Genomic DNA, 22,771 nt, shown 5'->3' on the forward strand with positions numbered 1-22,771 from the left:
ATTGGGTCAGAAGTTAATGTGCTTAATGTAACTCTAGTAAAAATATGTTTTATACCATGAATTTCTTTTGCTCTTCGTGCAGGTGCGTTATCCAGAACGCATTACAATATTGAGAGGAAACCATGAAAGCCGACAAATTACCCAAGTTTATGGCTTTTACGATGAATGTCTACGAAAGTATGGAAATGCCAATGTTTGGAAATATTTCACAGATCTATTTGATTATCTTCCACTTACAGCTTTAGTAGATGGACAGGTGTGTATCCGCTTGTTTGGTGGGTGGGGGAGGAATGAAAGAAAAGATTTTCTATTAGTAATTTAGGGTTTAAATTTACATGACGTGATTTCTGCATCTCCTTGTTTTTTTCTGCCTCTTTTCCTTATAATTAAAATCTCAGAATAGTGAATTAGGATAAGTTTTTTTTTTTTTTTAATTTTTATTTATTTATTTATGATAGTCAGAGAGAGAGAGAGAGAAGCAGAGACACAGGCAGAGGGAGAAGCAGGCTCCATGCAGAGAGCCTGATGTGGGACTTGATCCCGGGTCTCCAGGATCGCGCCCTGGGCCAAAGGCAGGCGCCAAACCGCTGCGCCACCCAGGGATCCCCAGGATAAGTTTTATGTACATTGTGACCGGCAGAGTTCCCTTTTGTCTCTGATATGTGTGTAAATGTTTCGGCCAAAGAATTTGTCAGTATGATTTTTCTGTTACAGATAAATATCATAAATAAATAAATACTTAAGATCCTGAAGTATAGTATTAATAAAGCAAAGCTGTTTTTTTAAAACTAGCTCCAGGGCAGCCCTAGTGATGCAGCAGTTTAGCGCCGCCTGCAGCCCGGGGTCTGATCCTGGAGACCTGGGATCAAGTCCCGTGTCAGGCTCCCTGCATGGAGCCTGCTTCTCCCTCTGCCTGTGTTTCTGCCTCTCTCTCTGTCTCTATGAATAAATAAATAAAATCTTTTAAAAATAATAAATAAATAAAAAACTAGTTCCATACATATACAGTGTTTGCTGGTTACCATTAATAACTTTTTATTCCTGTTTTCATGGTAATTGCAAGCAGTAATATTGTGTATTACATCTCTGTTAAGAAGTACATGCTTTGTTTCCACCTGTAATGAGTATTATAGACATACTGTAAAACATTCAGAAATATAAGAAAATTGTGCAAGTTTCTATTATCCAAGTTTCTAACATAATCACTGTGAACATGAACTGATTTAACTTTTTTTTTATTTATTTAACTTTAAATATAAAGCATGTGGTACCAGAAAATAAATATATAACCTATGGTACAAGTGTACAGTTCCTAAACTGCATAAAAGCCCAGAATTGTCATAGGCATAATAGATCCATTCAGAATTTGATTATAACCTTTTCTGTGTGTCCTAACCTTCCCCTCCCCCTACTCCCTCAAATAAATAAATAAATCTTAAAAAAAAAATGGTCACCAAAAACCACTAAGAATGAGAAATAAGACATTACTATCAGAGGATGGGTCTGGGGATAAATATTTTACCCAAAACATACAAAACAATGTATTTTTCAGTTTTGTCTTAGAAATTCTTGCTAGTGCACTGAGCAATAAAAATAATTAAAATGGGGCAGCTTGGGTGGCTCAGTGGTTTAGTGCCACCTTCAGCCCAGGGCATGATCCTGGAGACCCGGGATCGAGTCCCACGGTCGGACTCCCTGCATGGAGCCTACTTCTCCCTCTGCCTGTGTCTCTGCGTCTCTTATGAATAAATAAATAAAATCTTAAAAAATAATAATTAAAATGTATAAACATTGAGAAGAAATTAAGAAATATTTTGCTAACAACATGATTATGTACTCAGAACTCAAAGCTGAAAAGCTACTGGAGCCAATAACAGGAATTGGTAGTGTCTTTGCTGTAAGAGAAGCAACAAAACTTATGTGTTAGCAGGAAATGTAATGGTGAATCCCAAGAATAAAGATCCTATTCACTAGAGAAGGGGGAAGAAACACTACAAAATATTTTAGAAATTTTCCACAGTGAATATTATTAAACTCTATTTTGAAAAGAAGATTTATCAAGATTTACATTTTTTAGGGGCAGCCCGGGTTGCTCAGTGGTTTAGCGCCGCCTTCAGCCCGAGGTCTGATCCTGGAAACCGGGGATCGAGTCCCACATCAGGCTCCCTACATGGAGCCTGCTTCTCCCTCTGCCCGTGTTGCTCACTCACGCTCGCGCTCTCTCTCTCTCTCTCTCTCTCTCTCTCTCTCTCTCTCTCATGAGTAAATAAAATCTTTAGATTTACAGGGATCCCTGGGTGGCTTAGCAGTTTGGCGCCTGCCTTTGGCCCAGGGCACGATCCTGGAGTCCCGGGATCGAGTTCTGCGTCAGGCTCCGGACACGGAGCCTGCTTCTCCCTTCTGCCTGTGTCTCTGCCTCTATCTATCATGAATAAATAACTAAAATCTTAAAAAAAAAAAAAAAGAAAAAGATTTACAATTTTTTAAAGATTTACATTTTGTAACCATTATTTATTTTACTCTGAATTAACTTTCAGCATTTAATAAAACTTTTTTTCTTTTTTTTTTTTTTTCACAAACAGATATTCTGCCTCCACGGTGGCCTCTCTCCATCCATAGATACACTGGATCATATTAGAGCTTTGGATCGTTTACAAGAAGTTCCACATGAGGTAAACTTGGTTTTAATTTTGAAAGGAAAGAAATACAACCACATTGTGGTAAAGCTAAATTGGTTAAACTTGACTGTTAATTTTTTTTTTTTTTTTTTTGACTGTTAAAAATGTCTAACATGTACTTAATTTTCTTGGCCAGGGCCCAATGTGTGATCTGTTGTGGTCAGATCCAGATGATCGTGGTGGGTGGGGTATTTCACCTCGTGGTGCTGGCTACACATTTGGACAAGACATTTCTGAAACATTTAACCATGCCAATGGTCTCACACTGGTTTCTCGAGCTCACCAACTTGTAATGGAGGTATGATGATTATTTTTATTTCAAATAGATCTATGTCTCTGTAATAAGGCTTCATGAAACATTCCTATTAACTAAACAAAAGGAGAAAAAAATTGAGCTGGTTTTAACAAATAGGGGAAGGTCCTAGTCAATTGCAATTTGAATGTCAATTGCAGACATGGTTCTTTACCTCCAAATTTCCATGTGTATTTTGCAAACATAAAGATATTCTCATGTTACTACAGTATAATTACCACAGTCTAGAAGTTTGCATTCATATAGTACTATGATCTAAACACTTCATTTGAATTTTTTTAGTATCTCACTAACATTATTGTTTGGAAAAAACTTAATCGTGTGTATGCTTGTATAATCTAATCCAGGATCTGACTGAATGCTACATTCAGTCTCTTTTGATACGGAAATAATTCCTTGGATTTTCTCTGTTCAGTGAACAGTTCTTTGATTTTATTTTGTAGAAATATCCTCCATTTATGGTTTGACTGATGTTTCCTTAAGATTCGGGGTATGCATTTTGGGCAGGCACACCACAGCATGATGTGATATTCTCCCCAGTGCATGATATTAGGGTCATGGAATCTATTTATCCCACCCTTGGTGGTATCAGCTTGAATCACTCACAGAAATTTGGTAGCTACCAGCTTAACTACCATGATGTTACTATTTTTTAAATACTAAAGGAATATAAATAGAATTCTTATTCTTTTAAATCAGAGAATAGCTTCAAAATGTTAGAGAAAACTTCAACCCAATTGTGGCATGAGGAGTTAATAATGGAATATATGGTTAATAAGGAATATAAATTCATGTGGTAAAGGTAAACATAATTATATCAGTAATCCTAAGAAATGTGAATGGATGAAAATGTTTACTTCCCTAAAAATACTGAGACTCTGAATTAGATAATAAAAATTCAGCTGTTACTTGGGATGAATCTAAAACATAATGAAAGGGATCCCTGGGTGGCGCAGCGGTTTGGCGCCTGCCTTTGGCCCAGGGCGCGATCCTGGAGACCCGGGATCGAATCCCACGTCGGGCTCCCGGTGCATGGAGCCTGCTTCTCCCTCTGCCTGTGTCTCTGCCTCTCTCTCTCTCTGTATGACTATCATAAATAAATAATAAAAAAAATAAAATAAAATAAAACATAATGAAAAAAAATAAATAATAAAAATTAAAACTTAATGACACTACAGACTATAAGTAGAGGGGAAATGGTATATTGGAATATCAATTAGGTAACTTTCCAAAATACAGCTAATAGTATTCATCAGAATACCTCTAAGATATATAGAAATAAAAAGAGGTCATTACTGATGAAAATTGGTCCAGTTCTCTAGGGAAGAAATAATTCTGAGTTTGTGTTTACTTAGTAATAAATAGATTGAAAATATATAAAGCAAAACTGATAAAAGGAAAAAATAAATCTTCCATCATTGTGGGAGAAATTTTAATACATATTCTCTAGCCAAGACCTGAAGCATAGATTTAAATAAAACAACACTATTACTGAGCTCCATGTCGCAGTACCCTGTGCTCAGCAGTTGAATATTCATTGGAGGTGTGTAGTGTGGTTTTGGGTTTTTTTGTTTTTTTGTTTTTTTGTTTTTTTGTTTTTTTTTTTGAGGTGTGTACTGTTAAGGATGAACGCCATTTAAGGCAGCATAGAAGACTACATTTCCACCAAGAATATTTGTAATTTCTGAATTTAGTTTTCTAAATTTACCCATGTCAGGAGTCTAATTTTATAGTGAAATGTTGGTGTTTTTCTTAATGCTGCAGGGATACAATTGGTGTCATGATCGGAATGTGGTTACCATTTTCAGTGCACCCAATTACTGTTATCGTTGTGGGAACCAGGCTGCTATCATGGAATTAGATGATACTTTAAAATACTCCTTGTAAGTAACAGAAAAAAATGTAATTGTATATAATTGCTTTTAGAAGGAAAAAGTTAAATGTACATTATTAAAATTAGAGGATTTCTGCTTCTTCTGCTTCTTGAATAGTGGTGTGAGGAACGTGCCAAACCCTCTCCCCAACAGAAACAATCACTTAACTGGAAAAAGTTATTTTAAACAATTATTGTAGGTTTCTGAATGTTGTCCTAAATGCATACAGCCCATAGAGAAACACTTATTTTAGAAAATCTAAATATCAGTAGTAGGGACACCTGGGTGGCTCAGCAGTTGAGCATCTGCCTTTGGCTCAGGGTGTGATCCCGGAGTCTTGGGATCGAGTTCCACATCAGGCTCCCTGCATGGAGCCTGCTTCTCCCTCTGCCTGTGTCTCGGCCTCTCTGTGTCTCTCATAAACAAATAAATAAAATATTTTTTAAAATAATGATAATAAATCTCAGTAGTAACAGCCAGCATCTGTGGAATTTGAGCCACCACCTGTTCCGTTCCCTTCCCATCTTTCTAGATCCCTTGTATAGAAGCTACTCCATAGTCAGTCTGCTCTGGGCCCTACTCAGATTTTTCTCTGGATTTAATCTTTAAGCTTCTGTTAACTAAACAGTTATTTAGAGGTTCCCTCTGGGTGGCACAAGCCACTTTTTGGTCAGAGGTTGTGCTCAAGCTTCTTTGGTCATTAAAATTTTAGGGCTCAGGACTCCTGGATGGCTCAGCGGTTGGGCATTCAGCTCTGGGCATGGTCCTGGAGTCCTGGGATTGAGTCTCCCATCAGGCTCCCTGCATGGAGCCTGCTTCTTCCTCTGCCTATGTCTGCCTCTCTCTCTGTCTCTCATAAATAAATAAAATCTTAAAAAAAAAAAAAAAAATTAAGGGCTCACCCTAATCTAGTGAGACCACTAAGAATGTATATGGCTAAGAAGTTGCCATCAAAGTTGAAGGAATTCACATTTTGGTTCACAATTCAACCAAGCACTAGTACCTTGAATTCTCCTCACTTGATTAATTCTGAGAGGGTGCAACTTTAAGGATGCACATAGTGTCCTTTTCCAGACTGTCAGAGATGTATGTAATTGGGATTTTAAGCCTGACTTCCTAGGATTTGCTCCTGGGTCAGAGTAACTTCTTCAGACAGTATTTGATTAGAGATTGTGTTTTAGCCCCTAGTATCATTGAGGATTATACCCTTTTGTTGATTAATCTATGTATTAGTTTCCTAGGGCTGCTGTAACACATTACCACAAAGTGGGTGTGTTAAATGGATTAATTCTCACATTCGTGGAGGCTAGAAGTTTGAAATCAGGGTGTTGGGGATCCCTGGGTGGCGCAGCGGTTTAGTGCCTGCCTTTGGCCCAGGGCGCGATCCTGGAGACCCGGGATCGAATCCCACGTCGGGCTCCCTGCATGGAGCCTGCTTCTCCCTCTGCCTATGTCTCTGCCTCTCTCTCTCTGTCTCTCTGTGACTATCATAAATAAACAAAATTAAAAAAAATATATATGAAATCAGGGTGTTGGCAGGGTGATGTTTCTAGGGGAGAATCCTTTCTTCCCTCCCCCTAACTTCTGGTGGCTCCTACAATCCTTGTTTTATATAGATGCATCACTCCCATTTTTTTTTTTTTAATTTTTATTTATTTATGATAGTCATACAGAGAGAAAGAGAGAGGCAGAGACACAGGCAGAGGGAGAAGCAGGCTCCATGCGCCGGGAGCCTGATGTGGGATTCGATCCCGGGTCTCCAGGATCGCGCCCTGGGCCAAAGGCAGGCGCCAAACCGCTGCGCCACCCAGGGATCCCATCACTCCAGTTTCTGTCCTCAAATGGCACTCTCCCCTGTGTGTCTGTGTTTCTTCTTGTAAAGATGTAAAGATACCATCAGAATGATGGGGCACCTGGGTGGCTCAGTTGGCTAAGCCACTGACTTGATTTTGGCTTAGGTCATGATTAGGGTCATGAGATAGAGCCCCATGATGGGCTCCATGCTGAGCGTGAAACCTGCTTGAAATTCTCCCTCTGCCCCTCCCCCATTCACCCTCCTCTCTTTAAAGAAAGGGGTGGGGGGAGGATGATACTACCAGATTGAATTTAGGGCTCAGCCTAATCCAGTATGACCTCACTTTAACTAATAACATCTGCAAAGACCTTATTTCCAAATAGTGTCACATTCTGAGATTCTGAACAGACATGAATTTGGAAGGTAAACTATTTGACCCAGCATAGTCTGTATGTGACTTGGAAATGTTTTCAAGAATACCCAAAATGCAGGGTGCCTGGGTGGCTTGGCGGTTGAGCATCTGCCTTTGGCTAAGGGTGTGATCCTGGGATCTGGGATCAAATCCTGCATCGGACTCCTTGCGGGGAGCCTGCTTCTCTGCCCCCCTCTCTCCCTCTTATGAATGAATGAATGAATGAATGAATGAATGAATGAATGAATGAATATCAATCTTCTTAAAGAAGAATACCCTGGGGATCCCTGGGTGGCTCAGTGGTTTGGCACCTGCCTTTGGCCCCGGGTACAATCCTGGAGTCCCAGGATCAAGTCCCACGTTGGGCTCCCGGCATGGAGCCTACTTCTCCCTCTGTCTCTCTCTCTCTCTCTCTCTCTCTCTCTCTCTCTATCATGAATAAATAAATCTTAAAAGAAAAAAATAAGAATATCCTAAATGCTACTCTAATTGTTCCTATGTGGGTATAGCTAAAATATGTGCACAGTCATGTTGATGTGATCCCAGGAAGGCTTTTCTTGACTCTTCTTTTGTGTACTATGTTTCTTAGAAATTCAGCTGTATTACAAATGCGTGCATATTGTTTTTGCGCCCATATGCCCCTGGTTTTTAAATCCGTTAGGAAAATGCAATTATACTATCATTTATAATTACTGTTGTGTGTTTAACTGATAAGTTGAATCCAAAAGAAGAATATAAATAAAAATGAGAAGGTTAATATAACAAAATATTTGAATACACATGCTCTCCTTTCTCAACTTCTTTAAGGGCATGAGATTGTATGAAATAGTAATTCTAACTGCCTTTTGGGGATTATAACATAACATCAGATACTATATAGGAACAAATTTCTCTTTAATTCACTAGAATTTATAAATCTGCAGTAGTATTCCGTAAGTTAAGTACTTGAGCAACTAGTAATACAATAATTTAGGAAAAATAACTGAAGTTATTAAATTAAAATGACACACTAGAAAATATCCTTTTAATAGAAAGCAGTTAAAGTGGGAATCAAGAAACAGGAAAAGAAAATGGCAGGTATAAATCTAGTCATATCAGTATTAAATGTGAGTGATTTAAGTAATGCAGTCAAAAGGCAAAGATCAGATTGTTTTGTTTTTTAAGATCCAGCTTTTGATAGCTACGGAAAACATAATTTAGATTAAAAACAAATGGGTTAAAAGTAAATTAGGTGAAAAAAGATATACCATGCTAATAGCAACCACATGACTGCCGAACTGGTTATACTAATAATTAGACAAAATAGATTTCAAAGTAAAAATTGTTACTAGACATAAAGACATTTCTCAACGATGAGTCATACGTTGAGAATTACCAGTTGTAAACATATGCACTTAACTATGGAGCAAAAATGAACAGAATTGAAGAGAGAAGTAGACTTTTATTCCACTTTATTGGAGTTGGAGACTTTATTCCACTTTCAGTCAGATCACCAGTGACATAGAAGATTTGAGAAGTACTATAAACATTTATGAACACTGCACCCAACAGTACCAGAATATGATTTTGTCACATGCACATGGAACATTATCTGAGATTGACTATATGCTGGGCTATCAACCAAGCCTCAGTAAATTTAGGAATATTGAGGGATGTGTGGGTAGCTCAGTCCGTTGAGCACCCAGCTCTTAATTTTGGCTCAGGTCACCTCAAGGTCATGAGATCAAGCCCCACCTTAGGCTCCACACTGGGTATGGAGCTTCCTCAAGATTATCTCTCTCTCCCTCTGCCCCTCAAATATTGAAGTCATACAAAATATGTTCTCCAAACACAAAGGAAAACTAGAAAACTGGAACATGTATTAATACGTGAATTTTTTTTTTTAAGATTTTATTTATCTGAAAGTGAGTGAGCTCACAAGCATGGGTCCGGGCTGAGGAAGAGGGAGAAGCCGACTCTACACCAACCAGGGAGGCTGACACCAGGCACCCCTAATCATTCTTAATCATGAGAGACTAAATGCTTTCTGTCTGAAGTCTAGAAAACAGACATGGCTATTTTCACAACTTTTATTCAACTGAATATTATATTGCAAATCTTTTATGCCAGGCACTGAACCAGACATTTTATCTGTTTCAGTTAAAACAGATAAAAGAGGTTCATCATTGAACCTTTGGGAGATAGTTTTATGGAAGAACACACCTACAGTGACTGGCCCAGGGTCATTCCAGTCATAAACATGATAAAAGTGGAAATCAGTACTGCTCTTTATACTACAGTGTCTTATTCTTTGATTGCTTGCAAATTCAAGTCCTTTAACTATTTGCTTTCTTTTTTCCTATTTATAGCCTTCAGTTTGACCCAGCACCTCGTCGTGGAGAGCCTCATGTTACCCGGCGCACCCCAGACTACTTCCTGTAAATTTCTCCTGGGAAAAACATGCCTTTGTATGTGGAAGTATACCTGGCTTTTTAAAATATATATATTTAAAAACAAAACAAAAAAAAGCAACAGTAATGTATGTGTTTCTGTAACAAACTGGGATCTGTCTTGGCATTAAACCATATCATGGACCAAAATGTGCCATACTAATGATGAGCATTTAGCACAATTTGAGACTGAAATTTAGTACACTATGTTCTAGATCGGTCAGTCTTAACAGTTTGCCTGCTGTATTTGTAGTAACCATTTTCCTCTGGACTGTTCAAGCAAAAAAGGTAACTAACTCCTTCATCTCCTTTTGCACTTATTTGGAAATTTTAGTTATAGTGTTTAACTGGCATGGATTGATAGAGTTGGAGTTTTATTTTTAAGAAAAATTCACAAGCTAACTTCCATTTAATCCATTACCCTTTATTTTATTGAAATGTATAGTTAAATTAACTGAAGAAAAGATTCTTGGGAGTATGTTGTCATAACATTTTAAAAGGTTTCCCTTCATTTAAACTAAATTACTGTTTTATGTTGATCTGCATATTTCTGTATATTTGTCATGACAGTGCTTGCATCCTATTTGGTGTACTGAGCAAATAAACTTTCCATTTTAAACAAAAACTGATTGGTTTACTGTGGTACACTTTAAATGAAAAGTTCTGCTATTTTGACACTTGATAAAAAAAAAAATAAAACCTTTTAACCTGTGATAAACAGTTGTGTTGAGATAATTTAAGTATAATAATGTTCTTTGTTATAAGGCTTATATTCAGAAGAAAACTTCAAATAGTAGGATCGTAACTTATAGACCATAAAAACAATTTTTATTTCTAAACATCATTTCAATAGGTAGTTTGTGGGCCACCTGGAGTGGCTCAGTCGGTTTAGCACCTGCCTTCAGCTCAGCCTGGGATCCTGGGATGGAGTCTGCTTCTCCCTCTCCCTTAGCAGCTCCCCCTGCTTGTGCTCTCTCTCTCTCAAATAAATAAAAATCTTTTTTTAAAAAAAATTAGGTAATTTGTATTAATATATTCAAGTATGGAGTATATACTAAAACTGTAGAATGTTCTGTAGCTTAGAAGACTCTTAAAAGCCAAAGTATATTTTTATCCATTGGCTTAGAAAGAAGAGGAAATTAATCTCCAAAAGAAAATTTAGTAGTAGTATACTAATAGCACCATTACTAACGTATAATATAAATTCCAAGTAGAAGGAGGAAATGTTGAGGGTGAGTAGGAGGGTGGAAGACACAACTAAATTTAACTCTATATTTATAGAAGAAAACAAGATGGTAGAGTAACAATGACAATGGACAGAGTTCTCTAAGAGGGTCAAATTTTATTTTTTTAAAATCCAACTATAGGGCTGCCCTCAACTCTATTAAGTCAAAGATGTAGGTATTTTTAATAAGATTGTTATAATAGAGGGGCAACTGGGGGGGCTCAATAAAGCTGACTCGATTTCAGCTCAGCATCATGAGATCGAGCCCCACATCAGGCTCCACTCTCTCTTCCTCTCCCTCTGCCCCTCCCCATCCTTGGCAGCAACCTCTTTGACATCAGCTGTAGCAACTTCTTACTAGATACATCTCCAGAGGCAAGGGAAACAAAAGCAAAAATGGAATATTACAACTTCATCAAGATAAAAAAGCTGCACAGCGGGCAGTCCGGATGGCTCAGCGGTTTATGGCTCAGCGGTTTAACGCCTGCCTTTGGTCCAGGGCATGATCCTGGAGACCTGGTATCGACTCCCACATCGGGCTCCCTGCATGGAGCCTCCTTCTCCCTCTGTGTCTCTGCCTCTCTCTCTCTCTCTCTGTCTCTCATGAATAAATGAATAAAATCTTAAAAAAAAAAAAAGCTGCACAGCAAAAGAAACAACAAAACTAAAAGGCAACCAACCTACAGAATGGGAGGAGATATTTGCAAATGACATATCTGATAGAGGATTAGTATCCAAAATCTATAAAGAATTTACACACTCAACACCCAAAAAAACAAATTATCCAGTTAAGAAAAGAGCAAAAGTCACATTTTTCCTTTAAAAAAAAAAAAAAGATTTTATTTAGGGATGCCTGGGTGGCTCAATGGTTGAGCGTCTGCCTTTGGCTCAGGGAGTGATCCTGGGGTCTGGGATCAAGTCCCACATCGGGCTCCTTGTGGGGAGCCTGCTTCTCCCTCTGTGCTGCTGCCTCTCTCTGTGTGTCTCTCATGAATAAATACAATATTTTAAAAAATAAAAAAGATTTTATTTATTCATGAGAGTGTGTACACAGAAAGAGAGGCAGAGACACGAGCAGGAGGGAGAAGCAGGCTCCTCCCTGGGCCAAAGGCAGGCACTAAACCGCTGAGCCACCCGGGGTGCCCCACATTTTTCCAAAGAAGATGTGCACATGGCCAACAGACACATGAAAAGATACTCAACATTAGGGGACTACAAATCAAAACTGAGATACCACCTCATACCTGTCAGGATGGCTAAAATTACAACATGGGAAACAACATGTTGGCAAAGATGTGGAGAAAGGGAAACCCTTACACTGTTGGTGGGAATGCAAACTGGTACAGCCACTCTGGAAAACAATATGGAGGTCCCTCAAAAAGTTAAAATTAGAACTACCCTATGACCCAGCAATTGCATTGCTAGGTATTTTCCCAAAGGACACAAAAATACTGATTTGAAAGGATACATGCACCCCGATGTTTGTAGCAGCATTATCAACAATAGACAAATTATGGAAAGAGCCCACATGTCCACTGATTGATGAATAGATAAAGAAGAAATGGTATATGGGGCATCTGAGTGGCTAAGTTGGTTAAGCATCCAACTCATGATCTCAGCTCAGGTCTTGATCTCAGACCCAGGGTGGAGCTTACTTAAAAGAATAAAAAGGGATGCCTGGGTGGCTCAGCAGTTGAACACCTGCCTTCGGCCCAGGGCACGATCCTGGAGTCCCAGGGGTCGAGTCCCACATCAGTCTCCCTGCATGGAGCCTGCTTCTCTCTCTGCCTATGTCTCTGGTCTCTCTCGCTGTGTCTCTCATGAATAAAAAAATAAAATAAAAGGGTTTTATATATATTTATATATATAAAATAATATTCCATTATCTCTCTCTACCGATAGAGATTAACCAATTTAGCCACTCAGATGCCCCATATACCACCTCTTCTTTATATAGATATCTATATATACCTAGAGATAGACAGAGATAGTGGAATATTATTCAGCCATAAAAAGAATGAAATCTTGCCATTTGCAATGACACAGATGGAGCTAGAGAGTATAATGCTAAGCAAAATAAGTCAGAGAAAGACCAGTACCACATGATTTCACTCATATGCGTAATTTAAGAAACAAAACAGATAAACATGAAGGAATAAAAGAGATGAAGAAAACATACTCTTAACTATAGAGAACAGAGGGTTACTTGTGAGTTGCTTCTAATTTGAGCTGAGGAGGGCACCTGGGTGGCTCAGTGGTTGAGTGTCTGCCTTTGGCTCAGGGCATGATCCCAGGGTCCTGGCAAGTCCCACACTGGGCTCTCTGCAGGGAGCCTGCTTCTCCCTGTACTTACGTCTCTGCCTCTCTCTGTGTGTCTTTCATGAATAAATAAATAGTTTAAAAAAATTACAAAAACAATCTTGAAACAAGTAACATTGTGAAAACACAATGGTCCAAAATTTTTGGGCTGTAGCAAAAGCAGTTCTAAGAGGGAAATTTACAGCAGTATGTGCCTACCTCAAGAAACAAGAAAAATCTTAAGTAAACACAACTTAACCTTACCCCTAAACCAGCTAGAAAAAAAACAAAGCCAGTGGAAGGATAAATATAATAAAAATTAGAGCAGAAATAAATGAAATAGAAACTAAAAACACAATAGAACAGATCAATGAAACTGGGAGCTGGTTCTTTGAAAAGATCAACAAGGGATCCCTGGGTGGCGCAGCGGTTTAGCGCCTGCCTTTGGCCCAGGGCGTGATCCTGGAGACCCGGGATGGAGTCCCACATCGGGCTCCCGGTGCATGGGGCCTGCCTCTCCCTCTGCCTGTGTGTCTCTGCCTCTCTCTCTGTGACTATCATACATAAATAAATAAAAATTTAAAAAAAAACCCTTTGAAAAGATCAACAAAATTGATAAACCTTTAGTGAGACTCATTAAAAAAAAAAGTGAGAGAACTCAAATAAAATCAGAAATGAAAGGGATGCCTGGGTACCTCAGCGGTTGAGCGTCTGCCTTTGGTTTGGGGCATAATCCTGGGTCCAGGGATCAAGTCCCACATTGGACTCCCTGTGAAGAGCCTGATTCTCCCTCTGTCTCTGTCTTTGCCTCTCTCTCTTTTATTCATGAGTAAATAAAATATTTTTTAAAAGAAGTGAAAGAGGAGAAATAACAATTGATACCACAGAGATACAAAGGATTATAAGAATATTATGAAAAACTATATAGCAACAAATTGGACAAACTAGAGGAAATGAATAAATTTGTAGAATCATAAAGCCTTCCAAAACTGAATCAGGGAAGAAATAGAAAATTTGAACAGATAGGTTACTAAGCAATGAAGTTGACTCAGCAATCAAAAAACTCCCAAAAAACAGAAGTCCAGGACCAGATGGTTTCACAGGTGAATTCTACTAACAATTAAATATGACTTAATACTTCTCAAACTATTCCAAAAAAAAACACAAGAGGAAAGAAAGATTCCAAATTCTGAGGCTGGAATTACTTAGATACCAAAACCAGATAAAGGCCTAACAAAAAAAAAAAAGAGAGAGAGAGAGAGAGAGAGTACGAGAACTACAGGCCAGTATCTCTCATGAGCATAGATGCAAAAATCCTCAACAAAATGTTAGTGAACTGAATCCAACAAAATATTTAAAAATCATTCACCACAATCAAGTGGGATTTATTTATTACAGGGATGCAAGGGTGGGCTCAATATTCACAAATCAATCAACATGATATCAACAAAAGAAAGGATAAAAACCATATGAACATTTTAATAAAAGCAGAAAAAACATTCAACAAAGTACATTTATTCATGATAAAAACTCTCAACAAAATAGGTTTAAAGGAAATATACCTCAACATAATAAAGGCCATATATGAAAATCCCACAGCTAACATTGTATTCAATGGGGAAAAATAGATTTTCCTCTAAGATCAGGAACAAGAAAGGATGCCCACTCTCATCACTTTTATTCGACATACTACTGGAAGTCCTAGCCACAGCAATCAGACGAGAAATATAAGGCATCCAAATTGGTAAGGAGGAAGTAAAACAAAACAAAACAAAACAAAAAAGGAGGAAGTAAAACTTTCACTATTTGCAAATAATATGACGCTATATATAGAAAACCCTAAAGACTCCACCAAAAAACTACTAGAACTCATAAGTGAAATCAGTAATGTTGCAAGATAGAGTGTTAATATACAGAAATCCACAGCAGGGGTGCCTGGGTGGCTCAGTTGGTTAAGCATCTGACTCTTTACCTTACCTCAGGTCTTTAGTTCAGGGTTGGGAGTTCAAGCTCATGCTAAGGCACAGAGCCTACTTAAAAAGAAAGAAAGATGGGACACCTGGGTGCCTCAGCAGTTGAGCATCTGCCTTCAGCTCAGGGTTTGATCCTGGGGCCCAGGATCAAGTCCCACATTGGGGTCCCTGTGTGGAGCCTGCTTCTCCCTCTGCCTGTGTCTCTGCCTCTCTCTCTCTCTCTCTCTCTCTCTCTCTCTGTCTTTCATGAATAAATAAATAAAATCCTTAAAAAGAAAGAAAAAAGAAATCCACTGTCTTTCTATACACTAATAATGAAGTAGCAGAAACAGACACTAAGGAAAAAAAAAACATTTACAAGTGCATCAAAAAGAATAAAATACTTAATAAACTTAACCTAGGAGGTAAAACACCTGTATTCCAAAAAAACTGTAATAAAACACTGATGAAAGAAATTGAAGATGACACAAATAAATAGAAAAATATCTATGTTCATGGATTGGGAGAACTAATATTGTTAAAATGTCCCTACTACTCAAAGCAATCTACAAATTTAACATAATTCCTATCAAACTACCAACAGCATTTTTCACAGAATCAAACAAATAACTGTAAAATTGGTATGGAACCACAAAAGACTCCAAATAGGCAAATCAATCTTGAAAAAGCAGCACACACAAAAAAAAAAAAAAGAAAAAAAAAAAAGAAAAAGCAGCACAAAACTTAAGTATCATAATCCCAGATTTCAAAGATGTACTAATCAAAACAGGAGGGTATTAGCACAAAAACAGACACACAGATCAATAGACTAGAATAGAGAGTCTAGGGCAGCCTGGCTGGCTCAGCAGTTTAGCGCCACCTTCACTTCAGCCCAGAGTGTGATCCTGGAGACCCCCGGGGATCGAGTCCCTGCATGGAGCCTGTTTCTCCCTCTGCCTGTGTCCCTGCCTCTCTCTCTGTGTCTCTCATGAATAAATAAAATCTAAAAAAAAAAAAAAAGAATACAGTCCAGAAACAAACCCATGATTCTATGGTCAGTGAACCTATGACAGAAGATGCAACAATAGGAAAAGGAGGGGCACCTGGGCGGCTCAGCAGTTTAGTGTCTGCCTTTGGCTCAGGTCATGATCCTGGGGTCCTGGGTTCGAGTCCTGATTCAGGCTCCTCACAGGGAGCCTGCTTCTCCCTCTGCCTATATCTCTGCCTCGCTCTCTGTGTCTTTCATGAATAAATAAATAAAATCTAAAAAAAAAAAATAGGAAAAGGAAAGTCTCTTCAACAAATGGTACTGGGAAAACTGGACAGCTACATGCAAAAGAATGAAACTGGGCCACTTACACCATACACAAAAATAAATTCAACATGGATTAAAGACCTAAATATGAGACCTGAAACCATAAAACTTCTAGAAGAAAACATAGGCAGTAATAACTTTGACATCAGCCATAGAAACGTTTTTCTAGATAGGTCTCTTTTGGCAAAGGAAACGAAACCAAAAATAAACTATTGGGACTACTCCAAAAATCTTTTGCACAGTGAAGGAAATTATCAACAAAGCAAAAAGACAATCTACTGAATGGCAGAAGATATTTGTAAATGATATCTAGGATAAGAGGTTAATATCCAAAATATATAAAGAACTTAACTCATTACAAAAAAAAAAATAATCAAATTAAAAATGAGCAGAGAATACAAATGGACATATTTCCAAGGAAGATACATAGATGTTCAACAGACACATGAAAAGATGTTCAATCATCACTTACCATTAGGGAAATGCAAATCAAAACTACAACGAGATACCTGTCTTAAACCTTAACCCTGTCAGAATGGCTAAATTAAAAAACAGAATAAGTAAGTGTTGGCAAGGAAATGATGGAAATGCAAGTGGGTACAGCCATTGTGGAAAACAGTATGGCAATTCCTCAGAAAATTAAAAACAGAATTACCAGGGCACCTGAGTAGCTCAGTCAGTTAAGTGTCTGCCTTTGGCTCAGGTCATGATCCCAGGGTCCTGGGATCAAGCCTCCCATTGGACTCCCTGTTCAACAGAGAGCCTACTTCTCCCTCTCCCTCTGCCTGGTGTTCCTCCTACTTATGCTCTCTCACTCTCTCTGTCAAATAAATAAATAAAATCTATTTTTTTTTAAATAGAATTACCAGGCAGCCTGGGTGCCTCCGCGGTTTAGGGTCGCCTTCAGCCCAGGGTGTGATCCTGGGGACCTGGAATCGAGTCCCACGTCGGGCTCCCTGCATGGAGCCTGCTTCTCCCTCTGCCTGTGTCTCTGCCTCTTCCTCTGTCTCTCATGAATAAATAAATAAAATCTTTTTTAAAAACATAGAATTACCATGTAAGCCAATAATTCCTCTACTTGGAATTTACCCAAAGAAAATGAAAACACTAGGGACGCCTGGGTGGCTCAGCGGTTGAGCATCTGCCTTTGGCTCCAAGCATGATCCTGGGGCCCTGGGATCAAGTCCCACATCGTTCTCCCCATAGCAGGGGAGCCTGCTACTCCTTCTGCCTGGGTCTCTGCCTCTCTCTATGTCTCTCATGAATAAATAAAATCTTAAAAAAAAAAAAAAAAAAAGGCGGGGCAGAGGGGGAAGGAGGAGGCGGAAAACTAGTCTTAATCAGTTAATTGCTCTACCAGCTGAAACTGAGATCCTAAAAATAACAAGTTCCAAACCATGCAGCAGTTTTGGATTTCTGCTTAGGCTCATGAAAGCTGCAAAGAATGTTTCTCTCAATCTAACAAGGAACAGCTGGATGCTCTACAAAATCATAACCTCTTTGCGCCTCAGATTGCTGAGGCTGCAAAGAATCCATGGAACCTGAATTCCAGAGAGGGGTGATCCACCCCCAGGAGAGCCAGGACCCCCCCTACGGTCTTCCCTTTGGCAGAACAGGACAGAATTGTGGGGGTTCTACAAACGGATAAGAAAAACCCAGGGAAGATTTTATTTTTTTTTTTTATTTTTTTTTTAAATTTTTTTTATTTATTTATGATAGTCACAGAGAGAGAGAGGCAGAGACATAGGCAGAGGGGGAAGCAGGCTCCATGCACCGGGAGCCTGATGTGGGATTCGATCCTGGGTCTCCAGGATCGTGCCCTGGGCCAAAGGCAGGCGCCAAACCGCTGCGCCACCCAGGGATCCCCCAGGGAAGATTTTAAACATTTTTTTTTAAGATTTTATTTATTGATTTGAGAGAGAGCGAGTGCATGAGAGAGCACAAGCCACGGAGAGGGAGAAGCAGGCTCCCCACTGAGCAGGGAGCCCAATGCGGGGCTCAGTCCCGGGACCCTGAGATCATGACCTCAGTCAGCTAAGGGCAGACTCAACCCACTGAGCCACCCAGGTGCCCCAGATTTTAAACATTTTTAAAGGGGTGGGCTATCCTATCACTTTGGAATGGGACTGGCTATTTGTGGGTCTTGGTGCCAAATAAAAATGTGGGAAACCTTGCTGAACAAGGAAGAGTTCAAGATGATGCCGGCAGAGCATTAAATCAAGCATAAGGACCCGCTCAGTGTGGGTGTGTAACTGCCCAGGGCACAGCCGTGGGGCCAGCGCTGCCGGGGCCTCAGCCGCGGAGTTTCCGCTCACCTGAAAGCCCTTCACAGGTGTTCCTGGGACGGGGCGAGAGCCTGCAGGAGGACCCGGCGGGGGGTGGGGGGCACCCTGGTTGCAGATCAGGCGACTGGCGGCTGTGGAGGAGCAAGCCTAAGCTCCCTAGCTTTCCGGGATCCTTCACCCCTACAAAGCCAGAGTCCTAATCCACCGCAGGCGGTCCACCGAGAACCATGACCACAGGACCCTGGCATGGATTGTTTCGAGAAGCAGTAAAAAGCAAAATCGATCCGCCTCTCTCGAGACACAGGTGAAAGATGCGTTGCTGCTGGAGGAAGCGCAGAAGCAGAAGTGTTCTGGGGCAGATGCAGCCCGGGCCGCTGCTCTTGCGGGGGTGCGCACGGCACAGCCACCCTCCGCCGGCCACAGACGGACTTGGGTGCCACAGGTGGAAGGAGCCCGTCTTCCTCGGGAAGCCTCACCTGGGAGGCCGGAGCGCAAAGGGCCTGCCCGAGCTGCGGCCGGGTTAGGAGGGCGGGGCGCCTCGCCCCCTCCACCCCCCCCCCCCCCAGCAGGAGCTGGAGGCCGCGGCAACGCGCAGGGTCAGGGCGCGCGGGAGGGGGGCGCCGGGACGCGGAGGGGAGAGCCGCGCACAGGACACCTAGCCCCAGCCCGACCCGCGATGGGTGGTAGCAGCAGCCCCCCGTGGGCGGAGTTGAGGGCCCTGGGCTCGGAGTTTGGGGAATGATAGAACCCTACCCCTACTGAAAACATGTGCCAAAATGCAACAGGTCAGACGTACAGACACGCAAGGACTTCATCACCAGCAGACTTACCTACAAGAAATACTCTTTAATATTTAATACTCTTTAATACTCTTTTTAAAATAAAAGTCTTTAAGGCAGAAGAAAAAAAATTATGTAAGATTTATTTATTCATGAGAAACAGAGAGAGAGAGAGAGGCAGAGACATAGGCAGAGGGAGAAGCAGGGTCCCCATGGGGAGCCCGATGCGGGACTCGATCCCAGGACCCTGGCCTGGGATCACGGCCTGAGCCAAAGGCAGATGCCCAACCACTGAGCCACCCAGGCCTCCCCCCTCCCCCCTTAAAGGAGAATGGCACATTAAAATTTTTTTTCCCTAGGGGGAAAAAAAATTTTTTTTAAAGATGGCTCTATGTTTTTCCTAGGGAAATTTTTTCCTAGGGAAAAAAAATTTTTTTTTTAAAGATGGCTCTATGTTCATTTTCCCCCATGACAAGGTACCCCTTAGTGTCGTAGTCATAACAGGGCAACCGAAAGTGACATTTATGTTGTTTTGATAACAGGTAGCTATTGTATTACCAAGTTCAAATGAGTCACCTGCCACATGAGTCCATTACAGTGCAGTTTACAAAGTAAAGAGTACCTGGAAAAAAAAAAAAAAAAGAGTACCTGGGTGGCACCTGGGTGGCTCAGTTGGTTGAGCATCTGGCTCTTGGTTTTGGCTCAGGTCGTGATCTCAGAGTCTTGAGATCAAGCCCCACATCAGGCTCCATGCTCAGTGGGCAGCCTGCTTGAGATTCCCTCCCTCTGCCCCCGCCCCCCATGCCTTCACTTTCTCTCTCAAATCTCTTTTTGGAAGATTTTTTTTTTTTTTTTTTGAAGATTTTATTTGAGCCCTTTGCCTCCGGACTTCTCTGGGGCCAGCAGCCACCTGACCAGGGGCCCGGGCCGGGGCTCAGCCGACTACCGTGGGCTCTGCGTCAAACCAGCAGCCAGCAGGTGGCTGTGCCAGGCGCCCGGGGAGGCCGCCGGGTCGGCAGAGGAGCCGCAGCTGCTGCGCGGTGCCCGCACCTGTAAGTGGTTCAACGTGCGCACGGGGCTCGGCTTCCTGTCCTTGACCCCGGGTGGGTGGGTGTAAGCTGCACAAGGAGGGTTTCCGGAGCCTGAAGGAGGGTGAGGCGGGGGGGGGGGGGGGGGGGGGGGGGGGCGGCCCACCTTTAAGACGTCTGCTAAAGGCTTGGAGCCTATCCGGGTCACCGCCTGCTGGGGCATTTGTATCGGGAGTGGGAGGCCGCCCAAAGGGAAGAACACGCAGAGGCGCAGATCACAGGGACACAGGTGCTACAACGGTGGAGGCCTAGGACACCATCCAAGGAGCACAAGCTGCCACCTCGGCCCAAGAAGGGCCACTTGTGCCAAGGCATCAGCCACACGGTGGCCTCGTGTCCACTGAAGGCCCAGCAGACCCCCAGCTCGCAGGGAAAGCCAGCCTACTTTTGGGAGGAAGAAGAGATCCATAGCCCTGTCCTACTCCCAGAGGCCCAGCATTGAGCTACAGTGGGTGGGGGCAATCCTTTTGTGATCAGGAAGTTTGGAGGAGCAGGCGTCAATGGGCAGAGTGGAGAAAGTGAGGACAAGGTGGTAGGGGGCAGCTGGCTCTGCCATAGATCTCAGGCCGGGGTCCCACAACATCACCCCCTCTTCCTTCTTGGCGCAGGGTAGGGGGGAAGAGGTGAGGCAAATGAACTACAACCATGCTCTATCCAAATGCTTATGGAGGGTTCTGGAGAAAATCCCTCCCCGTGTGCTTTACCTGAGTCTCCACCCTCAGATCTCCAGCTTTTGAAAGTGGCCTGGATAGGGAAGTTGTTTTCCTTTCAAAGAAGGACATGTAGGGCAGCCCAGGTGGCTCAGCGAAAGGTTTAGTGCCGCCTTCAGCCCAGGGCGTGGCCCTGGAGACCCAGGATCCAGTTCCACTCTGGGCTCCCTGAATGGAGCCTGTTTCTCCCTCTGCCTATGTCTCTGCCTCTCATGAGTAAATAAATAAAATCTTATCGATTCCCACGTCGGGCTCCCAGTGCATGGAGCCTGCTTCTCCCTCTGCCTGTGTCTCTGCCTCTCTCTCTTTCTCTCTGTATGACTATCATAAATAAATAAAATTAAAAAAAAAATTAAAAAATAAAATCTTAAAAAGAGGAAGAGGAAGAGAGAGGAAGAGGAAGAGGAAGAGGAAGAAGAAGAAAAGAAAAGAAAAGAAAAGAAAAGAAAAGAAAAGAAAAGAAAAGGAAGAAAGAAGAAGAAGATGTAATAATAATTTTTCCCAAGCCAGAGTGTAGAGTTGAAGCATGAGACCAGATTGGTGGGCCCCACCCACGAACCACTAGATTCTGTGGGGAGGGAATCTCTAAGGCGTAAGGCAGGGTTTTCCCACGTCGTGTCCCATAACCCACTCTTGGGATAGGGTGCAGAGGACGGTCCCAAGCAATGGGTTGTGATATAGCCACAGGGATTCTTGGGGGAATAACTACAGACCTCCTGTTCCTAAACTTAATCCCACCCCATTCTGGGCCGATAGGATTTTATTTATTTGCTCCCTTGGACAACAGCACCTTGGGCCCCACTTTCTCCAGGATGCCAACTGCACTAGCTGTGTGTGAATGATGTATCTTGTGCATTTTAACTTTTTTTTTTCCCCTAATATAAATATTCTGGTTTTTGTATTTTTGTGCATTTTAATCTTAAGGCCCCTGTTCCTGCACTGTGTTCTCAGGTACATGAGCAATCTCAGGGATAAGTCAGCAGCAGCTCCAGGTCTGCTGCTGGGGCGTGATCCCAGAATCCTAGGATCCCGTCCGCAGCAGGCTCCCTAAAGGGGAGGAGCCTGCTTCTCCTCCCTCTGCCTATGTCTCTGCCTCTCTCCCTGTGTCTCTAGTGAATAAATAAATAAAATCTTAAAAAAATAATGAGGCTAAGTTGAAATGGGATTCAAGTTAGTGTTCCCTGAGGCTATTTTTTTTTTAAATCTAAAGCTATTTTAAGTCAGCTTTCTCATATATCACTTGACAAATTTACAAGTCTGTCCTTTTTTTTAAATCTTAAGCCAGTTAGTATCATGGAAAATTATACAAAATTAGAAAGAAGCGTGTAAGGTACCCCAATGTATCTTTTCCTTAAGCAGAAATACTTTTTTATCACCAGCGAGAACTATTTGGAGTGCATAGCCTATTGAATTACCTCATTTTTGCCAATTAGAGCTGGCTTTTCTGCCACAGTGTTCTCTTGAAACCCCTCTACCTTCAGTGTTTCAAGGGAGATGAGGTTTTAACTCAGTTACCCCATGACTTAATCTCCTTCTAGTGGAAGATTGGAAATTGGTCTAAACAGGAAAAGCTGGTACAGGAAGTAACATTAGGAGAGGCCGCACCAGCTGAAAGGTG

The 22,771-nt window shown here is 41.5% G+C and overlaps 1 protein-coding gene and 1 pseudogene across 1 annotated transcript in view; both read left to right on the forward strand.

Moving 5' to 3' along the window:
- Positions 1 to 10,126, forward strand: part of PPP2CB (protein phosphatase 2 catalytic subunit beta) — a 34,951-nt gene extending 24,825 nt beyond the window's left edge. Inside the window, exons 3-7 of the mRNA XM_072763567.1 lie at positions 83 to 256; positions 2,583 to 2,672; positions 2,815 to 2,976; positions 4,756 to 4,874; positions 9,421 to 10,126. Coding sequence (XP_072619668.1) covers positions 83 to 256; positions 2,583 to 2,672; positions 2,815 to 2,976; positions 4,756 to 4,874; positions 9,421 to 9,493 — 618 coding nt within the window. The 3' untranslated portion in view covers positions 9,494 to 10,126. The remainder of the gene's footprint in view (positions 1 to 82; positions 257 to 2,582; positions 2,673 to 2,814; positions 2,977 to 4,755; positions 4,875 to 9,420) is intronic.
- An 8,761-nt stretch (positions 10,127 to 18,887) lies between these two features.
- LOC112916302 (protein lin-28 homolog A pseudogene) lies at positions 18,888 to 20,885 on the forward strand (annotated as a pseudogene).
- Positions 20,886 to 22,771: the final 1,886 nt, after the last annotated feature.

The sequence above is a fragment of the Vulpes vulpes genome, chromosome 7 (assembly GCF_048418805.1).
Source record: "Vulpes vulpes isolate BD-2025 chromosome 7, VulVul3, whole genome shotgun sequence".
NCBI classification, from domain to species: Eukaryota; Metazoa; Chordata; class Mammalia; order Carnivora; family Canidae; genus Vulpes; species Vulpes vulpes.